Here is a 24,301-nt window from a genome sequence, read left to right as displayed (position 1 = left end):
CATACGTGTGCATGTGTCTTTATAGCAGCATGATTTATAATCCTTTGGGTATATACCCAGTAATGGGATGGCTGGGTCAAGTGGTATTTCTAGTTCTAGATCCCTGAGGAATTGCCACAATGACTTCCACAATGGTTGAACTAGTTTACAGTCCCACCAACAGTGTAAAAGTGTTCCTATTTCTCCACATCCTCTCCAGCACCTGTTGTTTCCTTTTTAATGATAGCCATTCTAACTGGTGTGAGATGGTAGCTCATTGTGGTTTTGATTTGCATTTCTCTGATGGCCAGTGATGATGAGCATTTTTGCATGTGTCTTTTGGCTGCATAAATGTCTTCTTTTGAGAAGTGTCTGTTCATATCCTTCGCCCACTTTTTGATGGGGTTGTTTTTTTCTTGTAAATTTGTTGGAGTTCAGTGTAGATTCTGGACATTAGCCCTTTGTCAGATAATTTTTTAATTTATTTTTTTATTTCAATAGATTTTTGGGAAACAGGTGGCTTTGGTTACATAATAAGTTCTTTAGTGGTGATTTCTGAGATTTTGGTGTACCTATTACTCGAGCAGTGTACACTGTACCAATGTGCCGTCCTTTATCCCTCACCCCTGCAAACACTTTCCCCCAAGTCCCCGAAGTCCAATGTATCTTTCTTATGCCTTTGCCTTTTCAAAGCTTAGCTCCCACATATTAGTGAGAACATATGATGTTTGGTTTTCCATTCCTGAGTTATTTCCATTCCTGAGTTATTGGAACAATAGTCTCCGATTCCATCCAGGTTGCTATGAATGGCATTATTTTGTTCCTTTTTATGGTTGAGTAGTATTCCGTGGTGTGTGTGTGTGTGTGTGTATATATATATTTTTACACATTTTCTTTATCCACTAGTTGATTGATGGGCATTTGGGCTGGTTCCATATTTTTGCAGTTGTGACTTGTGCTGCTGTAAACATGCATGTGCACGTATCTTTTTCATATCATGACTTTTCCTCAGGGTAAATAGCCAGCAGTGGGATTGCTGAATCAAATAGTACATCTACTTTTAGTTCTTTACAGAGTCTCCACAGTTTTCCATAGTGGTTGTACTCATTTACATTCCTACCAACAGTGTAAAAGTGTTCCCTTTTCACTACATCCATACCAACACCTATTTTTTTTAAATTTTTTATTATGACCATTCTTGCAGGAGTGAGGTGGTGTCACATTGTGGTTTTGATTTGCATTTCTCATTGAGCATTTTTTCATATGCTTGTTGGCCATTTCTATATCTTCCTTAGAGAGTTGTCTATTCATGTCCTTAGCCCACTTTTTGATGAGATTGTTTGTTTTATTTTCTTCCTGATTTATTTGAGTTCCTTGTAGATTCTGGATATTAGTACTTTGTTGGAGGTATACATTGTGAAGATTTTCTCCCATTTTGTGGGTTGTGTGTTAACTCTGCTGATTATTTCTGTTGCTGTGAAGAAGCTTTTTAGTTTAACTAAGTCCCATCTATTTATCTTTGTTTTTGCTGCATTTGCTTTTGGGTTCTTGGTCATGAAGTCTTTGCCAAAGCCAATATCTAGAAGGGTTTTTCCAATGTTATTTTCTAGAATATTGTATTAGTCAGGGTTCTCTTAGAGGGACAGAACTAACAGTACTAAAGGGGAGTTTATTAAATATTAACTTACATGATCACAAGGTCCCACAACAGGCTGTCTGCAAGCTGAGGAGCAAGGAGAGCCACTCTGAGTCCCAAAATTGAAGAACCTGGAGTCCGATGTTTGAGGGCAGGAAGCATCCAGCACGGGAGAAAGATGTAGGCTGGGAGGCTAGGCCCATCTCTCTTTTTCAAAATTTTCTGCCTGATTTATATTCACTGGAAGCTGATTAGATTGTGCCCACCAGATTAAAGGTGGATCTACCTTCCCCAGCCCACTGATTCAAATGTTAATCTCTTTTGGCAACACCCACCCAGACACACCCAGGATTAATACTTTGTATCCCTCAATCCAATCAAGTTGACACTCACATTCAGTATTAATCATCATAAATATTTATGGTTTCAGGTCTTAGATTTAAACATTTGACCCATCTTAAGTTGATTTTTGTATAAGGTGAGAGATGAGGATCCAATTTCATTCTTCTACATGTGACCTGCAATTATCTCAGCACCATTTGTTGAATAGGATGTCTTTTCTCCACTGTATGTTTTTCTTTGCTTTGTCACAGAGATCAACTGGCTCTAAGTATATGGCTTTATTTCTGGGTTCTATATTCTGTTTCATTGGTCTATGTGCCTATTTTTATACCAGTACCATGCTGTTTTGGTGACTATGGCTTTATAGTATAGTTGGAAGTTGGGTAATGTGATGCTTCCAGATTTGTTCTTTTTGCTTAGTCTTGCTTTGGCTATGTGGGCTCTTTTTTGGTTTCATATGAATTCTAGGATTGTTTTTTCTAGTTCTGTGAAGAATGCTGTTGGTATTTTAATGGGAATTGCATTGAATTTGTAGATTGCTTTTGGCAATATGGTCATTTTCCCAATATTGATTAAACCCCTTCATGAACATGAGACGTGTTTCCATTTGTTTGTGTCATCTATGATTCCTTTCAGCAGTGCTTTGTAGTTTTCCTTGCAGCTATTCTGGAATGGATTGAGTTCTTTATTTGATTCTCAGCTTGGTCACTGTTGGTATATAGCAGAGCTATTGATTTGTGTACATTAGGTTTGTATCCTAAAACTTTGCTGGATTCATTTATCAATTCTAGGAGCTTTTTGGATGAGTCTTTAGGGTTTTCTAGGTATACGATTGTATCATCAGCAAATAGCAACAGTTTGACTTCCTTTTTACAGATTTGGATGCCCTTTATTTCTTTCTCTTGTCTGATTGCTCTGGCTAGGTCTTCCACTACTATGTTGAATAGAAATGTTGAAAGTGGGCATCCTAGTCTTGTTCCAGGTCTCGGGGGGAGTGCTTTCAACTTTCCCTTGTTCAATATAAATGTTGGCTGTGTGTCATAAATGGTTTTTATTACCTTAAGATATGTCCCTTCTATGCTGATTTTGCTGAGGGTTTTAATCATAAAGTGATGCTGGATTTTGTCAAATGTATTTTCTGTGTCTATTGATCGTGTAATTTTCATTTTTAATTCTGTTTATGTGATGGATCACATTTATTGACTTACGTATGTTAAACCATCCCTGCATCCCTGTTATGAAACCTACTTGATCATGGTAAATTATCTTTTTAATATACTGTTGGATCTGGTTCACTAGTATTTTGTTGAAGATTTTTGCATCTATATTCATCAGGGATATTGGTCTGTAGTTTTCTTTATTTGTTATGTTCTACCCCTAGTTTTGGTATTGGGGTGATTCTGGATTCGTAGAATGATTTAGGGAGAATTTACTGTTTCTCCAACTTTTGGAATAGTGTCAATAGGATTGGTACCAATTCTTCTTTGAATGTCTGATAGAATTCAGCTGTGAATCTCTGTGGTTCTGGACTTTTTTTGTTGGCAATTTTTTTGTTGCCATTTCAGTCTCACTGCTTGTTATTGGTCTTTTCAGAGGTTTTATATTTTCCTGGTTTAATCTAAGAGGGTTATATATTTCCAGGAATTTATCCACCTCCTCTAGGTTTTCTAGATTATCCACGTAAAGGTATTCATAGTAACCTTGAATAATCTTTTGTATTTCTGTGGCATCAGTTGTCATATCTCCTGTATCATATGCAATTGAGCTTATTTGGATCTTTTTTCTTGGCTAATCTCGCTAATGCTCTATTAATTTTATTTATTTTTTCAAAGAGCCAGCTTTTTGTTTCATTTATGTTTTGTATTGTTTTGTTATTATTGTTGCTTCAATTTCATTTAGTTCTGCTCTGATCTTTGTTATTTCTTTTCGTCTGCTGTGTTTGGGTTCAGATTGTTCTTGTTTCTCTAGTTCCTTGAGTTGTGACCTTAGATTGTCTATTTGGGCTCTATCAGACTTTTTGATGTAGGCATTTAAATGCTATGAACTTTCCTCTTAGCACCACTTTTGCTGTATCCCAGAGGTTTTGATAGGTTGTGTCACTATTGTCATTCAGTTCAAATAATTTTTAATTTCCATCTTGATTTCATTGTTGACCCAACAATCATTCTGGAGCAGGTTATTTAATTTCCCTGTATTTGCTTGGTTTCAAGGGTTCCTTTTGGAGTTGATTTCTAAAATCAACTGTGATCCACTGTGATCTGAGAGAGTACTTGATATAGTTTTAATTTTATTCCACTGTGATCTGAGAGAGTACTTGATATAGTTTTAATTTTATTCCACTGTGATCTGAGAGAGTACTTGATATAGCTTTAATTTTATTCCACTGTGATCTGAGAGAGTACTTGATATAATTTTAATTTTCTTAAATTTACTGAGACTTGTTTTGTGGCCTATCATATGGTCTATCTTGGAGAATGTTCCATGTGCTGATGAAGAGAATGTATATTCTGTAGTTGTTGGGTAGAATGTTCTGTAAATATCTGTTAAGGCCATTTGTTGTAGGATATAGTTTAAGTCCATTGTTTCTTTGTTGACTTTCTGTCTTAATGGCCTATCTAGTGTTGTCAGCGGAGTATTAAAGTCTCCCATTATTATTGTGTTGCTGTCTATCTCATTTATTAGGTCTAGTAGTAATTGTTTTATAAATGTGGGAGCTCCTGTGTTAGCTGCACATATATTTATATATATATATTTATATATTTATAGGTGCATATATATTTATATGCACCTGCTGTTATATTTAGGATTGTGATACTTTCGTGTTGGACTAGTCCTTTTATCATTATATATATAAAATACTTATATATGTATATATATATATAATACGTGTGTGTGTGTGTGTGTGTGTGTGTATTTAGAATTGTGATATTTTCCTGTTGGACTAGTTCTTTCATCATTATATAATGTTCCTCTTCTTTTTTAACTGCATTTGCTTTAAAGTTTGTTTTGTCTTATATAAGAATAGCTACTCTTGCTCACTTTTGGTGTCCAATTGCATGTAAAATCTTTTTCCACCCCTTTACCTTAAGTTTTTGTGAGTCGTTATGTATTAGCTGAGTCTCCTGAAGACAGCAGAAACTTGGTTGGTAAATTCCAATCCATTCTCCCATTCTGTATATTTTAAGTGGAGCATTTAGGTCATTTACATTCAATGTTGGTGTTGAGATGTGAGATGCTATTCTATTCATCATGCCATTTGTTGCCTGAATACCTTTTTTTTCATTGTGTTATTGTTACATAGGTCCTGTGAGATTTATGATGTAAGGAGGTTCTATTTTGGTGTATTCCAATGGTATGTTTCAGGACTGAGAGGTTCTTTTAGCAGTTCTTGCAGTGCTGGCTTGGTAGTGGCTAATTCTCAACATTTGTTTGCCTGCAAAGACTGTATCTTTCCTTCATTTATGAAGCTTAGTCTTTCTGGATAAAAAATTATTGGCTGATAATTGTTCTGTTTAAGGAGGCTACAAATAGGACCTTAATCCCTTCTCGCTTATAAGATTTGGGCTGAGAAATCTGCTGTTAATCTCATAGGTTTTCATTTATAGGTTATCTGATGCTTTTGACTCACAGCTCTTAGGATTCTTTCCTTCGTCTTGACTTTAGATAAACTGATGACTATGTGCCTAGGCAATGATCTTTTGTGATGAATTTCCCAGGTGTTCTTTGAGCGTCTTGTATTCAGATGTCTAGATCTCTAGCAAGGCCAGGGAAGTTTTCCTCGATTATTCCCTCATATATGCTTTCTAAACTTTTAGATTTCTCTTCTTCCCTGGGAACCCCAATTACTTTTAGGTTTGGATGTCCCAAACTTCTTGGAGGCTTTGTTCATTTTTTTTTAATTTATTTTCTTTTTCTTTGATGGATTGGGTTAATTCAAAAGCCTTGTCTTCAAGTTCTGAAATTCTTTCTTGTGCTTGTTTGATTCTATTGCCAAGACTTTCCAGTGCATTTTGCATTTTTCTAAGTGTCCTTGATTTTCAGAAGTTGTGACTGTTTTTCATTTATGCTACCTATTTCACTGAACAATTTTGCATTCATATCCTGTATCATGTTTTTTATTTCTTTACATTGTAGTTCATCTTTCTCTGGTGCCTCCTTGATTAGCTTAATAATTGACCTGAATTTTTTTTCTGGCAATTCAGAGATTTCATCTTGGTTTGGATTCATTACCAGTGAGCTGGCATGATCTTTTGGAGGTGTTAAAGAACCTTGTTTTGTCATATTACCGGAATTGTTTTTCTGGTTCTTTCTCATTTGAATAGACTATGTCAGAGGGGAGATTTGGGATTCAAGGGCTGCTGTGAGATTCTTTTGTCCCACAGGGTGCTCCCTTGATGTGGCGTTCTCCTGTTTCCCCTAGGAATGGGGCTTCCTGAAAGCCAAATAGTAGTGATCATTTTTGCTTTTCTGAGTCTAGTCACCCAGCAGAGCTACCAGGCTCCAAGCTGGTACTGGGGAGTATCTGCAAAGAGTCCTGTGATGTGATCCATCTTCAGGTCTTTCAGCTATGGATTCCAGGACCGGCTCCAGTGGAGGTAGCTGGGGGGTGAAGCAGACTCTGTGAGTCCTTGGTTATGTTTCTGTTTATTTCACTGGTTTTGTGTTGGTTGGCCTCCAGCCAGGAGGTAGCACATTCAAGAGCACATCAGCTTTCATAAGTTTTTCGTGTCTCAGGGAGTCTGTAGCAGTGATCCAGTTTCTTCAAAAGGTCTGTTGATTCTCTCAGCTTTCCTGGTATGCTCCTGTGGTAGTTCTTAGAGCAAAAGTTCATGATGTGAGTCTGCACAAGCTGCTGTCTCCCCAAGTGGGATCTGCAAGCTAGTCCTGCCTCCTGTCTGCCATCTTCAAAATCTCCCATTTTAAATGCTATCAAAAATGACTGCCGATGATTTCTCCCAAGAGGCTAATCTTGCCAGATTTTGAAGTTCATGAAGTATGGCCAGAATTCTTGATTTGGTGCAAAAATTTTCACGTTACCTACTTTTATGTTTAAAGTGAACTTTTATAAAGCAAGGATCAACTTAATTGCTTATCAATTAAGATATAAGGGAGGAATTTGGAAGTTGTTTATAACGGAGAGTAGAGTGCTATATATAGACCTGTTGTATTAGTCCATTTTCATGATGCTGATACAGACATACCCGAAACTGGGAACAAAAAGAGGTTTAATTGCACTTACAGTTCCACATGGCTGGGGAGGCCTCAGAATCACGGCAGGAGGCAAAAGGCACTTCTTACATGGCAGCAGCAAGAGAGAATGAGGAGGAAGAAAAAGCAGAAACCCCTGATAAACCTATCAGTTCTCGTGAGACTTATTCACTATCACAAGAATAGCAAGGGAAAGACCAGCCCCCATGTTTCAATTACCTCCCAGTGGGTCCCTCCCACAACACATGGGAATTCTGGGAGATACAATTCAAGTGAGATTTGGATGTGAGCACAGCCAAACCATATCATTCCACCCCAACCCCTCCCAAATCTCATGTCCTTACATTTCAAAACCAATCATGCCTTCCCAACAGTCCCCAAAAGTCTTCATTCATTTCAGCATTAACCTAAAAGTCCACAGTTCAAAGTCTCATCTGAGACAAGGCAAGTCCCTTACACCTATGAGCCTGTAAAATCAAAAGCAAGCTAGTTACTTCCTATTATGGGGATACAGGTATTAGGTAAATATAGCTGTTCCAGATGGGAGAAATTGGCCAAAACAAAGGAGTTAAGGGCCCATGCAAGTCCAAAATTCATTGGGGCTGTCAAATTTTAAAGCTCCAAAATGATCTCCTTTGACTCCAAGTCTCGTATCCAGGCCATGCTGATGCAAGAGGTGGGTTCCCATCGTCTTGGGCAGCTCTGCCTCTGTGGGTGTGCAGAGTACAGCCTCCCTCCCAGCTGCTTTCATAGGCTGGCATTCAGTGTCTGCTGCTTGTCCAGGCACACGGTGCAAGCTGTCAGTGGATCTACCATTCTGGGGTCTGGAGGATGGTGGCCCTCTTCTCACAGCTCCACTAGGCAGTGCCCCAGTAGGGACTCTGTGTGGGACTCTGTGTGGGGGCTCCCTCCCACCCCACATTTCCCTTCTGCATTGCCCTGGCCAAGGTTCTCCACAAGGGCCCCGCCCCTGCAGCAAACTTTTGCCTGCACATCCAGGCGTTTCCCTACATCTTCTGAAATCTAGGCGGAGGTTCCCAAACCTCAGTTCTTGACTTCTGTGCACCCACAGGCTCAACATCACATAGAAGCTGCCACAGATTGGGGCTTCCACCCTCTGAAGCCACAGCCCAAGCTTTACATTGGCCTCTTTCAGCCATGGCTGGAGTGACTGGGACACAGGGCACCAAGTCCCTAGTGTGGGGGCCCTGGGCCCGGTCCACGAAACCACTTCTTCTTCCTGTGCCTCCAGGCCTGTGATGGGAGGGGCTGCCATGAAGCCCTCTGATATGCCCTGGAGACATTTTCCCCATGGTCTTGGGGATTAACATTGGGCTCCTTGCTACTTAAGCAAATTTCAGCAGCCAGCTTGAATTTCTCCCCAGAAAATGGGTTTTTCTTTTCTATAGCATAGTGGGACTGCACATTTTCTGAACTTTGATGCTGTTTCCCTTTTAAAACTGAATGCTTTTAACAGCACCCAAGTCACCTCTTGAATGCTTTGCTGCTTAGAAACTTCTTCCACCAGATACCCTAAATCATCTTTCTCAAGCTCAAAGTTCTACAGATCTCTATGGCAGGGGCAAAATGCCACCCAGTCTCTTTGCTAAAACATAACAAAAGTCACTTTTGCTCCAGTTCCCAACAAGTTCCTCATCTCCACCTGAGACCACCTCAGCCTGGATCTTATTATCCATATCGCTATCGGCATTTTGGGCAAAGCCATTCAACAAGTCTTTAGGAAGTTCTAAACTTTCCCACCTTTTGTTGTCCTCTTCTGAGCCCTCCAAATTGTTCCACCCTCTGCCTATTATGCAGTTCCAAAGTCACTTCCACATTTTCAGGTATCTTTTCAGCAATGCCCCACTCTACTGGTACCAATTTACTGTATTAGTCTGTTTTCATGCTGCTGATAAAGACATACCTGAAACTGGAAACAAAAAGAGGTTTAATTGGACTTATAGTTCCACATGGCTGGAGACGCCTCAGAATCATGGCGGGAGGCAAAAGGCACTTCTTACATGGCAGTGGCAAGAGAAAATGAGGAGGAAGCAAAAGCAGAAACCCCTGATAAACCCATCAGATCTCGTGAGACTTATTCACTATCACAAGAATAGCACAGGAAAGACCGGCCGCATGATTCAATTACCTCCCCCTGGGTACCTCCCACAACACATGGGAATTCTGGGAGATACAATTCAAGTTGAGATTTGGGTGGGGGCACAGCCAAACCATGTAGCCTGTGCTTTATCTGAGGTCATGCCTGATCACAGGTGACATACCTGAGTTAGCTATGTGCAGTTCAGCCTAAAGAATCTGGAAATCATGACCTCAGGAAAATCACTATGGGGAATTGCAGATGATACACCCTCTAGCCATCACACCACTTACTTTTGCATGGAGATGTATGTTTTCCAAAGACAGGGCCCCTTAATTTTCCCATTTTGTGCTCATGACAGCCTTTCTCAGATGCGCAGACTGAGGCTCAGAGATCAAGTGCCTGGTTCAAAGTCTCAGAGCTGAATACTGTTACCTAAGTTTTTTGATGCCTTAAGCATGACTTTTACCACTCTGCCATGGTGTCTTTATAAACTATATATGTATGTACATACACATACATATTCATATATGAACACCCAAATATAATATAATTTATACATAGAGGTTTTAAAAATTTGTAAAACTGTTATCCTACTTTTTTTACTTCTGTATTCCTACATTTGAACTTCGCCACCCTAGCTTCACTCTTCAAAGCTTTTAAAAGAATCAACAAAGCTGAGAACATTGTTTTTATTAAATAAGGACTATTCATCAATATCATTCTAAAAAGCAAAACTAAGCCCCTGAATAGGTAGGTCTGTGACAAAACTAGAAATAGCAGCATACACTTACATTAGCATCTGCACCTTTAACTTCTAATGTGTTAGTGATAGTGTATGTAATCACCAGCTTGGAGGCCTTGGCAATAGTGTGTGCATGCTACATATTTTCAAAGGCCTACACTAGACTGTAGTATATATACTGGGCTGTAGACCCTTATAGGAATCTATCATGGGTACCCACATCTCTACAGCAGCTGGCCACCCTGAAAATTCCTGTTCACATTTGTCAACTATGAGAGCCTATATGTAACCCACCACAAATGTGATGAGAATCACATTTCTCTTCCAAAGAGACAAATGTCCCTTCCAAAGAGGGTATTGGGCCAGGATAGTTGCAGCCCCAGAATCTTCTAAGGTAAACTTTTGGCACCTGCAAACTCTTGCTACTTCTCTCTCAACCTCATCCTCATTGACCATGGTTACATATACATATTTTAATTTTATCATTATCATAGACAGTATTGAGAGACCCACAGATGCCCTTTCACTTTCAGTGGAAGAAATCTAGACCAGAACAGAGTAGAGATCTGTCAGCGTGCAGATGGCTGGCAGAGGCAATGAGGAGCAGGGAAGTGAGCTGGGCTTCAGGGTTGTGTAGACTGGGACCCTAGTCCTGTTCCTGTCCTCACTAGCTGCATATTGTTGGGCCTTCATACACCACCTATAAAAATAAAGCAATGGAAATGCCACACAGACTGCTGAGATCATAAGAGGAGAGAAAAGTTTCAATATGAGCTCCACAGCCAGTGAATTATGTACCCATCCCAACTCAACATTTATTCATTCTTTCCAATGAAGTTATCTATGATCCCTACTTCCCCGTTATAATAATATTTTTAATATAAAAGGTAATGTTCTTTTATTAATAAAGCAAGGAAGCATCCAGGAAATTGCCTAATGGTGCCTAAGAGTTCAATCATTTTTAATCCCTTCCTACCTTTTTTCCTTCCTATTCAAATGTAAGAATACAGAAGTGAAAAAGTAGAATCAGGATGAAAATTCAAGTTTCTGACTTCTCATACAATGGCTTTTCTCGTGTGTGTGTGTGTGTGTGTGTGTGTGTGTGTTTGTATATTCACCGACAAACTCTTCCAAACTTAGTTTGATTTTTTCCTCAATTCATCTTTTTTCTTTCAAATTACCCTTTGTCTATATGAGAAGGGGGAAAATCATGCTCAGTGGCTCCATTTGGTTTAGCTAGCTTTATGTGATTTCAGAATCTTAGAAATTGTCTCCACATCATTACTCCACATCAAAGAGAAGTAGCATGTGAAAGTAATGAAAATACATCACACGTTATTTTTTTTTAAATTCTGCTATGGAGCATTGACTTCTTCAAATCATCGTGATTTCTTAGATTTTGAAGCCACAGGTTTCAATAATGGCACTAAGGATGTATAATTTATGCATTCCTTTGATTGTGGAACTCAATATTCCACATATGTGATCATTCAGGCCATTATTTATGTGTTTAGTCAGTTGCCTTTGCATTGAATCACTACATGAAACTATGGCTAAATTGTTATGCTTCCACACTCCTACTATTACATGTGTTTAGGTATATGATTGTAGGCATTTCTGGGTTATATATATGAGGTAAAAGCAGTAATAGAAATCTGAAGCATCTGTCAGGATAACTAAGCATTCACAGAGGCTGTCGTGGGTCACCTGGGGAGGCATGGTGAAAACTCATTCTATAAGGAGGAGGCAGAGGCCAACGCAAGCTATTAACAGGGAGAAGTCCACAAGCAAAATTAAAAAGGTCAAGAGGCACAGCTAACTTAGTTCTTGTCCAGATAGATTTCAACATCTACTTTGAGGAGAGTAGGAGGATATGAAGAGCCAGTAGCAGAGACAGAGAGAGTGACTCCCCGAATCAGCTTTCAGCCAGCCTCCTAGGTCAGGCAGGAGTCTGATGGAACAGTATCTGGCCTGCGTTACAGGGTGACCTGGGAGGTTAGAGGGTTCTAGATGCAGTCACATTAGAACACTGGAATAAAAAGCAAGGCTAGCCAGCTGGAAGCCCATACATAAAGATCTGTAGGCAGACTTGAACCTGGTCGTCATGCAGGCCTCCAGAAGTCAGGGGCCACATAAAGAAGTCCAACTCTTTCCATAGAATTAAAGGGCGAAGCCCCAGTGTTCTCTCGGCCTGGACATTTGTCCTGCCCAGGCCTGGGTAGGCTAATCTTTCCTGATGGACAGTGATGTACTTTGTACCAAGCACTTCACTGACCACAGGGACCCAGAGGTAAAGAAACCACCATTTCATGTCAAGTCCCACATAATAGAAGAGGGGATATCCTGTTGTAATAGGTGCTCTGAGAACAATGAGGGGACAGAGGAGAGTGGGGGGTTCCCTGTGGAGGGAAGGAGGATGTGTGTGCAGGAGGCTTTGGAAAGTACTTAGAGGTGGTTCATAGAAAGTAAGACTGTTTACCAGTCAAACAAGAAAGGCAGGGAAGGCAGCATGAGCAGCCCTCAAGAGGCGTGACCCAGCCACCATTACCAGGAACCATAAATGATCTGATAAAGCAAAGGAGGAACCCAAGGTGTCAGTTGAAAATGAAGCAAGGGAAGTAGGGAGGGGTTGCATGGTGGAGAGCTGCTTCAGTGATCTCCATGTGTTTCTGTTTCTTCCTTGTGTTAGTGTATATTCAAGGACAAACTGCTGATGAATAGAGCTAGCTGCATTATTAGGCCTGTTTTTATTGTCTAGCACCAGTTTTGTTATAGCCTTTAGTTTAAAAGTACTGACTCTGTCATCATTATTACTGTTTGCATCATCCTTAGCCCTTAAATTCCTCTTGTGTGCCTTGGCACTAAAAATTATCCATTGCTTTTGCTCTCCTCTCTCCAGCTTTAAGACCCATCTGTGACATGATCATTTGACCTTCTCTGGGCTCTGCGCAACTCTTGATGCAGGCATCCCTCACAGCCTCCTCTCCCAGCCATGCCCCTATACTGGGGGATGTTGAGAGGAATCCAATAGCTAAACCTGGAAAAGCAGATGCCTAGAAAGTCTTTGGACTATCTTGCCTGTATTTACCTTAGAATCACTTATAGATATTTTATATAATCTAAGCAATATTTATGGACATTTCTATATATGTAGTTACAGATTTTTAAAATTTTTTTTCTTAAATCATAGTAAAGAGTCTTTTTGTCTAATTTATACTAATTTCATCAAATAAATTATAGGAGTAATTCTATACTTGTGTAATCTGGAAGCAGACTAATTATTAACAAGAATTATAACTGTTGTTCATTGTTGATTTAAGTACTGTACTGATTACATTTCTTTTCTTATACAAGTTTATGTTTACTCATTCTCCAAATTATTTCTGTAGTTGAGTAGTCTCAATTGTAAATCACCATTTTATCCTGTTTTATCTTTAACTCTGACATTATATGAAATTGGATTGAGGATTAAGCAATGCCTCAATGACAAAATCTTATCAAAATGAGTCCAGCCAATTATTTTACAGATATATGTAATTAATTTCATTTAAAAAAAAAAGTGGATGCATGCTCTTTAGTGTAGTAGGTTCAGCCACCAGCATTGAGAAAAGCTTTTCAATATTTTCTTCCAACACTTATGTACAGATGTCTTTGTGCTCCAATATTTGGCTCTCTGAAGACAGCTCACTTAAGCATAGTGGTAAATGATACCACGCTCATAAAACAGCCCACTGTCTACCTCCTAATCAGTGTTGTATTGGCTTGCATTGATCCATTCCAAACTCCATTTGAACATCATGACTAACATTTTTAATAATTTTCAGCTGTAACTCATAAAACTGTCTTAATTTAGCCCAGAACTTCAAATGTCCAGGGAAGAACTGATGACTCATGTGATGAGCTAGCCCCATGTTTTCCCAACATCTCCATATCCCAAGAGCCACATCATTCCGAGGGATGACTTGACCATGTTTCCAGAGACTTCATTTTTTTAATCTGCTTTTTGTTACAGTAGTTCATGAGAATAGTTTAAAGGCAGATGGTACTGAAAGTTCTACAACAGAAACTGTCTCATCCCAGATTCGCGTCTGAAAGGCAACCACTTTTGTCCTCTTTCATTGTTTCTTCAGTCACTTATTTCAGCATTTCTAAATGCTATGCTTCTGCTGCTGTTTATTGACTGTTGGGCTCCTGCTATAGAAGATGAGGGTTCAGCTCTCACATCTCCAGCAACACCCTTTGTTTCTTTCTTCCTCGCTGTCACGTTCCACAAAGAGTCATATCACAATCTTTGCTTCCTTACTTCCATCTTCCCAAGTAGTTTTATCACAATTTTGTGATACATGGCCAATTTATGCCCTATTGTGACTATTGTTAACTTCTGATTCAAGTATTGTACATTTCTTACAATCTTACGCAGATTTTATTTTTCCCCAAATTAAAAATTACCTTTTTTACTTCCTAAACATTTCATGTATCTATAATTATTTTTTTCAAATGCCTTCACAGATTTGTCAAATGCCATATCTATTGTAGTATCAAAACCTCAAAGGTATCAATAAACTTTTATTTATTTATTTATTCATTTTATTGAGACAAAATCTCACTCTGTCACCTAGGCAGGAGCGCAGTGGCACAGTCTCGGCTCACTGCAGCCTCTGTCTCCTGGGTTCAAGCGATTCTCATGCTTCAGTCTCCCGAGTAACTGGGACTACAGGGCACATGTAACCATGCCCAGCTAATTTTTGAATTTTTAGTAAAGATGGGTATTTTGGCCAGGCTGGTTTCAAACTTCTGACCTCAAGTGATCTGCCCACCTCAGCTTCCCAAAGTGCTGGGATTACAGGCACGAACCACCACACCCAGCTAGTTTTTGAATTTGTAGTAGAGACGGAGTTTCACCATGTTGCCCAGGCTAGTCTCGAACTCCTGGCCTCAAATTCCTGGCCTTCCCCCATCTTGGCCTCCCAAAGTGCTGGGATTATACACATGAACCACTGCATCTGGCTATCAATACACTTTTAAGTGCTATTTTTTTCCAAGTCTGCTGCCTTACTTCTTCTTGATGCTCCAGTGTACAGGTACTGCAGAGTTATCACAATGGGATACCGCTTACCTCTCCTCAGTGTCAGTTGTCAGTTCTTCTGTTATGTACTGGATCTGATATTTTCCTCTTTCTTGACTTAGTCCCTCATTTTTCTGAGTCATATTCTCTAGAAGTTTTCTAAGAAAACGTGTGTGTAAAGTAAATATTCTGAACCCCTGAAGATTGGAAAATATCTTTATTCTACCTTCATACATGTTAATAATTTGGCTGGGTATAAAACTCTGGGTTGCAAATCTTTTTTTCTCAGAAAATTTTAACAGCTTTTGAAATTTCATCTTCTTCTAGTTTCCAAGTTGTTATTGAGAAATTCAGTCTTCCTATCATCTACTAAGTTGCTTACCATATCTCCACTTGCCTTTTATCTTCCAAATATATGTTAAACTCTCATCTACTCTTGCTGTTTCTCCCAATAACCTTGTTCTTCAGAGTATATGCTTTGTTTTTAAATTCCTGGACTGTAATTTTAGTAGGGTGTTGGTAGGACTAAGTGGGAAATTTATATGAACAGTCCACCATTGTTTATCCAAAGTTCAGTGGCATCTTTGTTTCCAGGTATTTAAACCCATGCAATCCTTTTGCATACATTATGATACTATTCTATTAGCAACTCTGAGAGTAGGTAGTACTAGTCCCATTTAATGATTTAGCTGAGGTTCCAGAAATGCTAGTAGTTTTCTTAAATTTAAAGAGTCAGTCTGAGACAGATTCAAATTTAAAACTATGTTTTTCCCACTCTACTCAGGCGTAAGGGTCACTTGCAGCAAAGACTTTGTGATGGGGGTCACTAGCGATAAAACAAGTCAGACCATGGCTTCTCCATATCTTGCTACAATAAACTAATGCCACTGCTGTGATGTGAATTATTCCTTTGAACTATTCTCTGAGCTGCAGAACGCAAGCTTCCTCTTCAATCATTCTTGTTATTCCAGAGTGGACATTGGAACATCAGAAACCAAATAATTGCTGGTGGTCTGGTTCATACAAAACAGTATACTACATGTATAAGAACAGACAAGGAAAACTGAAATCACGGTGTTTGGGTCTGAATAAAATATATATATTTTAACATATAATGATGCTATTTCAGAGTCCAGCACACAATGAAATAACTTCCTCTTTGAAGCTTTTACTTAAATTCCCACATAGAGCACAAATTGCATTCTCTAATTTGAAAATGAAAAGTAAGTAATTGCTTTCAAAGTCCAGTCTTTTAAAAGCATAGCAGTCTTTCAGCTAAATAGTTATTCTCAAAAAGGAAAAGGGACTTTATCCTTATCCTTGTATTTATAAACAAGCATACATGCCCAATAATTTATAGTGTATGTGTCACTTCAACTTTCTGTGAAGTGATTATGACAGCAGACACACATCATATTAAATGACGCCATCCTGAGGAAAGTTTTCAGGTAACATACCTCCTGAAGGGTTTCTAACTCTTTTCTCATTCAGGGGTTTGCCTGTTGCTTTTCCAGGTTGCATGCCAGGTTCTTACCCACCCTTATTTTATCATCCAGTTAGCCCCAGCATCATCTTTATGTAGGTTAAACAACCCAAATAAACGGAGGAAATATTTAGGACAAGCAATGAAAGAGTGAAACTAGGCAAGACCTTCTCCAACCTGGGGCAAATCTTCTACCACTTGGACCCTTAGGCATCTCATCTTTGAAATGAAATAATACAAATAGATCTTCAAGTTCCCCCTTTCAGCTCTTGAATACTATTTATGCATCATTGATTAATCAACTTCCATGAATTATCTCAAACCAGCCACCATTGCTTCAGTTCATGAGTGACTATGAAAAAATGTGTTTATCAGGCATCATGCTCAAGAGCTGGGAATATTGAGGCAAATTAACAGACACAGTCCTTAGCCTTATTGAGTTCATGGTCCAGAGGGAAAGGCAGACTAAAACAAACTTTCAAATAAATAATAATTGTGATAAATGATGTGAAAGATAACCACAGAGTGTTGGGAGAAAAAGTAAGAGGAAAAGGATAATTTAGACAGGGGTGGGAAATGTTTTCAAGAAAGCTTCATTGAAATGCCAAGAGATCCACAGACTGAGGGGTTGCTAGCCAACTGAAGAGTGACAGAAACAGCATTCCAAGCATATGAAGCAGCATGTGTAGAGAGCTGAGGAATTAAAGAGCTCGAGTATTCAAGGAACTATAAGAAGACCACATGGCTAAAGCATGGTGAACAAGAGGGATTGACCTGAGATTAAGTTAAAGGTGGGCTCCCAAAGCATGCAGAGCCTCACCAGTATGATGAGCACCTTATAACACATCAGAAAGGCAGAGAGAACCTGCTGAAAGATGTTTAAGCAAGACATAGAGATTATTTGATTACATTTTTAAAACATTACCCCACCACTGCACACACATTGAATTGGAGGAGGACAAAAAGAGATGAAGCAGTGAGACTGGCTAGATGGTGAGGCAGTTGTGGAGAAGAGGGTGGATTTTGTAATCTTAGGACATCCTCACTTTGGGTCTGTGCACAGCTGTGCTGTACAGTGGGGTATCTTGACTTCATGTCTCATACTACATGGACATATTCATTCCTGTATCTCCCCTCTAAAGAGACTTACTTTGTTGAAATCCTGTTGTCTCTCCAGGTTGTCATCTTGGATAGCATTCTACATAATCCATATCTGATCCATGAGAATCACATACTTGTTGGACTCACCAACCCTTTTCCTAACAAGCTTTTGGAGTGCAGGCCTTGTTCACACAGCTGTCTCCTCAGTAGGCTGACAGGACCCCTGGCCACCCACGTCTCTTATTTTTAGGTTTTTCCAAGAACGGGTATGGCCACAGTCTTATGTCCCACAGACTCACATAGGTCAAGCTGTTAAAATAGCCTTCTTGAGACCCTCTCAGGACTGAGGAGACAACAGAGCACACCCCATCCTTCTCATCATGGTAAAGGAGGAGGGATAAGACTGATAGTGCCTCAACAACTCTGCAAAGAAATACTCTCTCCACTACCTCATCTTTCTTCCTCTTTTCTAATACATGAGATGCTTGGTCATCTAAGAGTGGGAAAAATCCATTTTGGCACCTTTCTTAGACCTGCCTGGGAACCTACCATCTTACTTTGGGATATCAGAGCAGATGGCATTCTCTTGTCTTAGACTAGATGAAGGCAGAACACACCCATTTTAACATCCTGTCTTAATCTTTATCCAGCCACTTTCTGAAATAATGAACAACAGTGTGCAGCACCTGCCATCTTCCTGAAGCCCCCACACCCTGCCCTCTTACTGGGCCTCCCAGTTCCTCTCCAGTGCTCCTGCCTTGGGCCTTTGTGCATGCAGATACCAGGATGGCTCTCTGCCTTTTCTTCTCAGCCTTCTTTCTTCTCACTCCATGATAGCACCCTGTCCCAAGAAGCTAAATGACTCACCGCAGCCACAATTTCATTATCATTCTCATCTTCTTCCTCTAGAAGACTGTCAGCCCCACTCTCACACAGACCTGCCCTTCCCCCTTAATCAGTCATTTTCCTGAGAATTTGTCCAACAGTTCAGATCCTGTGATAGAAATACAGAAGAAAATACATGAAATTTCAGGACTTGCACTACTCAGTAAGACACAGAAAAGTAGAATTGAGTAACCTACATGAAAAGCAAAGAAAATGGAATTTACTAGCTTGACTTGAGAGAACAAAGGGCATGGAGCAGGCTTAGAGTTGCTGGAGTAGTGAATAGGAAAGATGGAGATAAACCAGAGTGTATACCTTAGGTAGAAAATGTAGGAGAAAGCAAAAGAATCTACCATATATATATTTTTTCTATTTTGAAAGCTTCATGAAAAAGTTGTAGGAAAGAATTACCTGGGGAACCTCATTTTCTGTGATTTTAGACTAATCAGCAGGAAACGGCAGGTTGTATCCTAACTAAAGTTTGCCATGTACCTGACAGGAACAAATGCTAAGCATGGACTGCGTTGCAAAGCCTGTAAGATGAGCATCCACCACAAGTGCACAGATGGCCTGGCACCCCAGCGGTGCATGGGCAAGCTGGTAAGGGCTTGTGCCAGGAGTGAGGCCCACACCTCTCTGCTAGGGCACTTGCCTGCTGCAGTGAGATCACCCCCTCAGAAATCCTTCCCTGAAACCCTGTGCAAAGCACCCCAGAACTGGCTGCCAGCTTGGCTTCCTAATTGGTGTAATCAGAAAACAAAGACAAGGGCTTTGTCAACCTAATCAACAATGCCCCACCTTGAAAGGGAGTCAAGGTCATTAATAGAGTGACCAACTTCTCCCAGGTTGGCACTTTCTCAGTTTTAATACTGAAAGTCCCACATCCTGGGACTGTTCAGGTTTTAAAAGTGAAATTCATGCATCTCAGGAGCCCCCTAAGCCCCAGGCAAACTAATGGTTGCTCACCCTAGCGCTTCCTTGGTGGTCAGCTCAGTGGGTAGCAAGAGAGGACAAGAGCTAAGCCCCCACAAAAGAGGAGAGAGTAATAAATATCTGCACCACTTTAACAGAATCATGCTGGCCAAACCAAGGGAGACTGAATGGCTCTTGAGATGGCTGATCATACCATCTCAGGAGGATGGGCTTCAGTCCTGGTGCCTCATATTGATTAAGAGGCAATTCAAGCCAGGCACAATGGCTCACACCTATAATCCCAACACTTTGGACACCAAGGTGGGTTGATCGCTTAAGCCCAGGAGTTCAAGACCAGCCTGGGCAACATGGCTTGACCCTGTCTCTACAAAAATTTAAAAATTAGCTGAGTGTGGTGGTGTGTGCCTATAGTTCCAGCTACTCAGGAGGCTGAGATTAGAGGATCGCTTGAGCCCAGAAGGCAGAGGTTTCAGTAAGCCATTATTGCACAACTGCACTCTAGCTTGGGTGACAGAGCGAGAACCTGTCTCAAAAATTTTTTTTCAGAAAGCAATCCAGAGCACATTTGAGGGTATTTGAAACTAGGATGGCCAAAGAATTGTAGAAAGGACCAAGAATGTCTACCCTAGAGAATAATTAGACAGGACATCAACAGCTGTCTTCAACAATTTTAGACCTAAAATTTAGAAGAGTAACTCCATTGTCCTTTGAGGCTCCTGAGGAATGACCTAAGATCAGTGGATACTAAGTCTTAACAATAAAATATAATGTCTTGCCTCCAGGGTTAGTGAATGCTCCTTCACCCCCTCCCATCACTGACAGTGTAAGACAAGGGACACCACTTTCCAGGAACATTAGAGAGGATTCTGGAATTCTAGTAGGGACTGGGCCACCAAGTTCCCATCCAGTGATGGAGTATAGTTAAGTCCAAGTTCTTAGTTTATCTATTTACTCTGATTTGCAATGTCTCTTTTCTCAAACCTCTGCCTCCCCTGCTTCCCCTTCTCCTTCTCCAGTGGTGATTCCCATAAGCCAAGACAGACCATGAATGAGAGGTCAGAAAAACAGAGAAAAGAATCCAGAATACAGAGCAAATGATTCTGGGTAAAGTCTTCAGATATACAAGAGCTTGTAGGCCTCCCTCTGAGGTCCACTTACCCATGCCCAGGCCTTTTATTTATATTATTTTAACAACCCACAATAACAAACTGTGGTGAAATAATATGTGGCAGTCCACTTGTAATCCAGGAGGCAATGAGGATCTGGGATGCAAAGGAGGCTGCAGTGCACTGCAGAAGGAGGACAGGCAGGACTGGGGAGGCCAGGGCCAGGACCTTGTTTTCTGGATAGAGTGTAACTTGCTTGTTGCCACTATTCCTCCCTGCCTCTGTGTCCCTGCTGGGGTTAAATTGTGAAATTACAGGATAAGGCAGCATGTTAATGGGAGACAGGAGGATGCTCCTGGAGAAACCAATTGGTTTTATTTAGGGAGCTCTTGTGTGGTTTTCTCCATCTCCAGTGACATTAACCCCTTGCCTTCCTCATTCTCTCTCCAGCCAAAGGGGTTTCGGCGTTACTACAGCTCCCCCTTGCTCATTCATGAACAGTTTGGCTGCATTAAAGAAGTTATGCCCATTGGTGAGTTGGGACATTGATGGGTTGAGTGGAGTTTGAAGCAGCAAAGTTAACATTAATGGCTACTGTCCTCCCACGGCTGCAAAACCCATGGGGTATCTCTGTGTGTTTGTTTGGTGGCTATTTGGGGTATGACTGTGTGTTTGCTGGAAGGGAAACATAAAGTGGACCAAATTCTCCAGGAATTTTCATCCTCTCCCTGATGAAGCTCAGAAAACACCTAAATCCCAAAGGCTACTGATTAGTAATCCCACCATCAGCAGCATGGTGGAGTGGAAAGAACACGGAGCATGGCTTCCCCCAGACAAGGCTCAAAGCCCGGCTCCCTATTGACAACTGTGTGTCTTTGAACAAGTTACTTGACCTGTCAACCCCCACAAAATGAGAACAGCAATTGCTGCTTTTCATAATTGCTATAAAAAATAAATATAGGTTATACACCAATGCTTAGTAGGAGCTCAGTGAATATATTATTCTCTAATGCAGATCAAAAGATGCCCTATATTTATTGATAGCTTTGGCTTGGATTCTTCTCTAACAATATCTTTCAGTTTACTTCTATTATTTTTTCTCTCTCTTTGAAAATCTCGACATCTATTTTTGCTTTTTTTTAGGGGGGGCAAGTTTTAAACTAGAAATTTGTAAATTAGAAAGCTTTCAATTAGAAATTAATGAGGCCCAGTAGTGACAAGTTATTTCTAAAACAGTTGCCTCCTACTGCAAACTTTGTGTCTCAAGTCTTTGTACCTTGGTGAGCACAGCCTCCCAGTAGAGGAGATAAAGCTGATCCCTGCAAGAACCTGGAAATTAGAGAGGAATAACGAAAGAGGAAATCCAATCAGGAAGAATTTGGGAGCAGAGTACTAGCTGGTACATGGCAGGACCTGCAAATGGGAGCATGCTGGGTGGGGGTGCATCTGTGAGGAACACTTGGCCATGAAAGCCCTGTCTACCCAGAGGCTAAGTTCCTCTGCACAGAGCCTGCTTCTCAGGCACTGTTCACCCAGGAGATGTGGCAGGGAGTTGGCTGGATCCTCTCAGATGAGCTTCCTCAGATGAACTTTCTCTTCTGTTGCAGCCTGTGGCAATAAGGTGGACCCTGTCTACGAGACCCTCCGCTTCGGCACCTCCCTGGCCCAGAGGACAAAGAAGGGCAGCTCCGGCAGTGGCTCTGACTCACCTCACAGAACCTCTGTAATTATCCTCTTCCTTCCTCGGTTTGTCTGTGGTGGTCTTGGGCAGAGCGGGCCTCAGGCACTGCAGTATGGGGGATTCCACCTAACTGCCTCATGAGGGCAGGTCTGCAGGGAGTCAGGCACCTGCCAAAGAGAAACCCAAAGTACTTTGAGCCACTAAGGATTAACTTCCTGTTGTCAACACCAAGGGATTATTTTACTTTCCTGCCCAAAGACCATCCCCTTGGCCTCATGCTCCTTGACCCTTCCCACGGACCCCCTCTCCTTTACCCTCCCACCAATATTAGATAACGTATGAGTCAACACACAGAAATGTTTGGCTCAAACAATGGTCAGGAACTTGGAAATTCTGGCTATTTCCAGTTTTTCTTTTAGCTACATTCCAGTTCAAAGACGCAGCTATTTCTCACATCTTTTGTCTTTTCTCTGTAAGAGAGGGCACACCTCTTGATTGCACACAAAAACTGCCCTCTCAAAGGTACTTAACTATGACTCTGTGGGACACTCACCCTTCCAAGCATCTCTCCTAAGTTTTATCTGACTTAAACTGACTGTTCCATGCATCTCTGTGACCTGTTATCATCATCTTCTCTCTGGTTGTTTCAACCAGAATTTCTATAAATGCTCCAAGATGCCATACAACTCTGCAGCCCATGCTGAAAGCCACCATTCCTCCAGCAAAGAGGCAAGGACCTTCCAGTTCACATGGCCACTTAGGATAGCCAGCACTTAGTTTCCAGTTCCATTGTTGCAGCCCCTGCTGGACTGGAAGCTTCCATGCAAGACACAGATGAGCCTTCAAATGGTCTGCCCCACTGAGTCCTCTCAACATCAAGTGACTAGGTGGATTGTGGGAAGAGGGGCAGGGCACATGCCTGGGAGGGGTTCTCAGAGACCGAGTTGAAGCAGCTTCCTCATTGAGTGCAGGTTAAGCCACAAGATTGTAGGTAGGTGAATAGGAATGTAGGTCGGGTAGGCAAGTAGGCAGGTTTATAGGTCCTCTATTGGGTGCAGTTTAAGCCACAAGATCATAGGTAGGTAAATAGGTCGGATAGGCAAGTAGGTAGGTTTATAGGTCCTCTGCCTGATGCCACAAAGCCATCTTTAAACTCACTGAAAGCCCTGTTCTTCATGCATCCACTGATTTATAAGAGGAAAGAACTAAAAATAATTTTTACTCTTTTTTCTTACTGTACATAAAATTGACGTCAGATAGTTCTTTCTTCTACTCAGTTAGCAGACATGAATGAAGGGCCTACAGTTTACTAGCACTGTAGGGGACACAAAAGAACAGGCAGACATAGCTTTGTACCCTTAGAATTCGCAACTTATTTCTGAAGGCCAAACCAATAGCGAAGAAATCTGACAATGGTGGCATTGTTTACCATTTAAAAAAAAATACACTTTTATATGTCTTATCCCATTTTATTAAGATTGAGAATGTAACATACATGTGTTAAGGATATTATAATGACTGTGTCATATGAGTACTGAAGCATTTCATAGTAAAGATGAAAAATGTTTCACTTCAGTAGACATTGCCTCAAAGCAGTGAGGGGACAATGTGTGTCATTTTAAGATACCTGATGACCTCCTTAGGGAGGAGATCATTGTTATTTGGCATCCAAAAGATAATGCTAATTCTTTTACTGAAAGAAGGATAAAAATGATGCTAAATGTGATGAAAATATACAGAGCATACATGGGTAGGATTTATATGTAAATAAAGGCTGCTTAGGTTGGGTAACAATAACATACATAAAGTGTTTAGCACAGGGCCTGACATAATTGACACTCAATGAATGGAAATTGTTACTGTTCTATATTTTAATTCATTTAAAAAATTTTTTAGAGGTGGGGTCTTGCTGTGTTGCCCAGGCTGGCCTCAAACTCCTGGAGTCAAATGATCCTCCTGCCTGAGTGTACTGAGTAGCTGGGATTACAGGTGCATGCCACTGCACCCAGCTGTTTCATTTTCATTACGCATCTAGCCTT

At 40.6% G+C, this 24,301-nt stretch overlaps 1 protein-coding gene across 2 annotated transcripts in view; it reads left to right on the top strand.

The window, feature by feature from the left end:
- The window catches only part of STAC (SH3 and cysteine rich domain), a 169,671-nt gene that overhangs the window by 84,107 nt on the left and 61,263 nt on the right, over positions 1-24,301 (top strand). For both annotated transcript variants that reach the window (XM_003256840.3, XM_030812150.1), the window contains 3 exons: positions 19,042-19,142; positions 21,032-21,113; positions 22,189-22,304. In XM_003256840.3, the coding sequence (XP_003256888.1) occupies positions 19,042-19,142; positions 21,032-21,113; positions 22,189-22,304 (299 nt within the window). The remainder of the gene's footprint in view (positions 1-19,041; positions 19,143-21,031; positions 21,114-22,188; positions 22,305-24,301) is intronic.

Source organism: Nomascus leucogenys, chromosome 4 (genome assembly GCF_006542625.1).
Source record: "Nomascus leucogenys isolate Asia chromosome 4, Asia_NLE_v1, whole genome shotgun sequence".
In the NCBI taxonomy this organism is placed as follows: domain Eukaryota; kingdom Metazoa; phylum Chordata; class Mammalia; order Primates; family Hylobatidae; genus Nomascus; species Nomascus leucogenys.
This window is presented reverse-complemented; position numbering and strand designations above follow the sequence as displayed.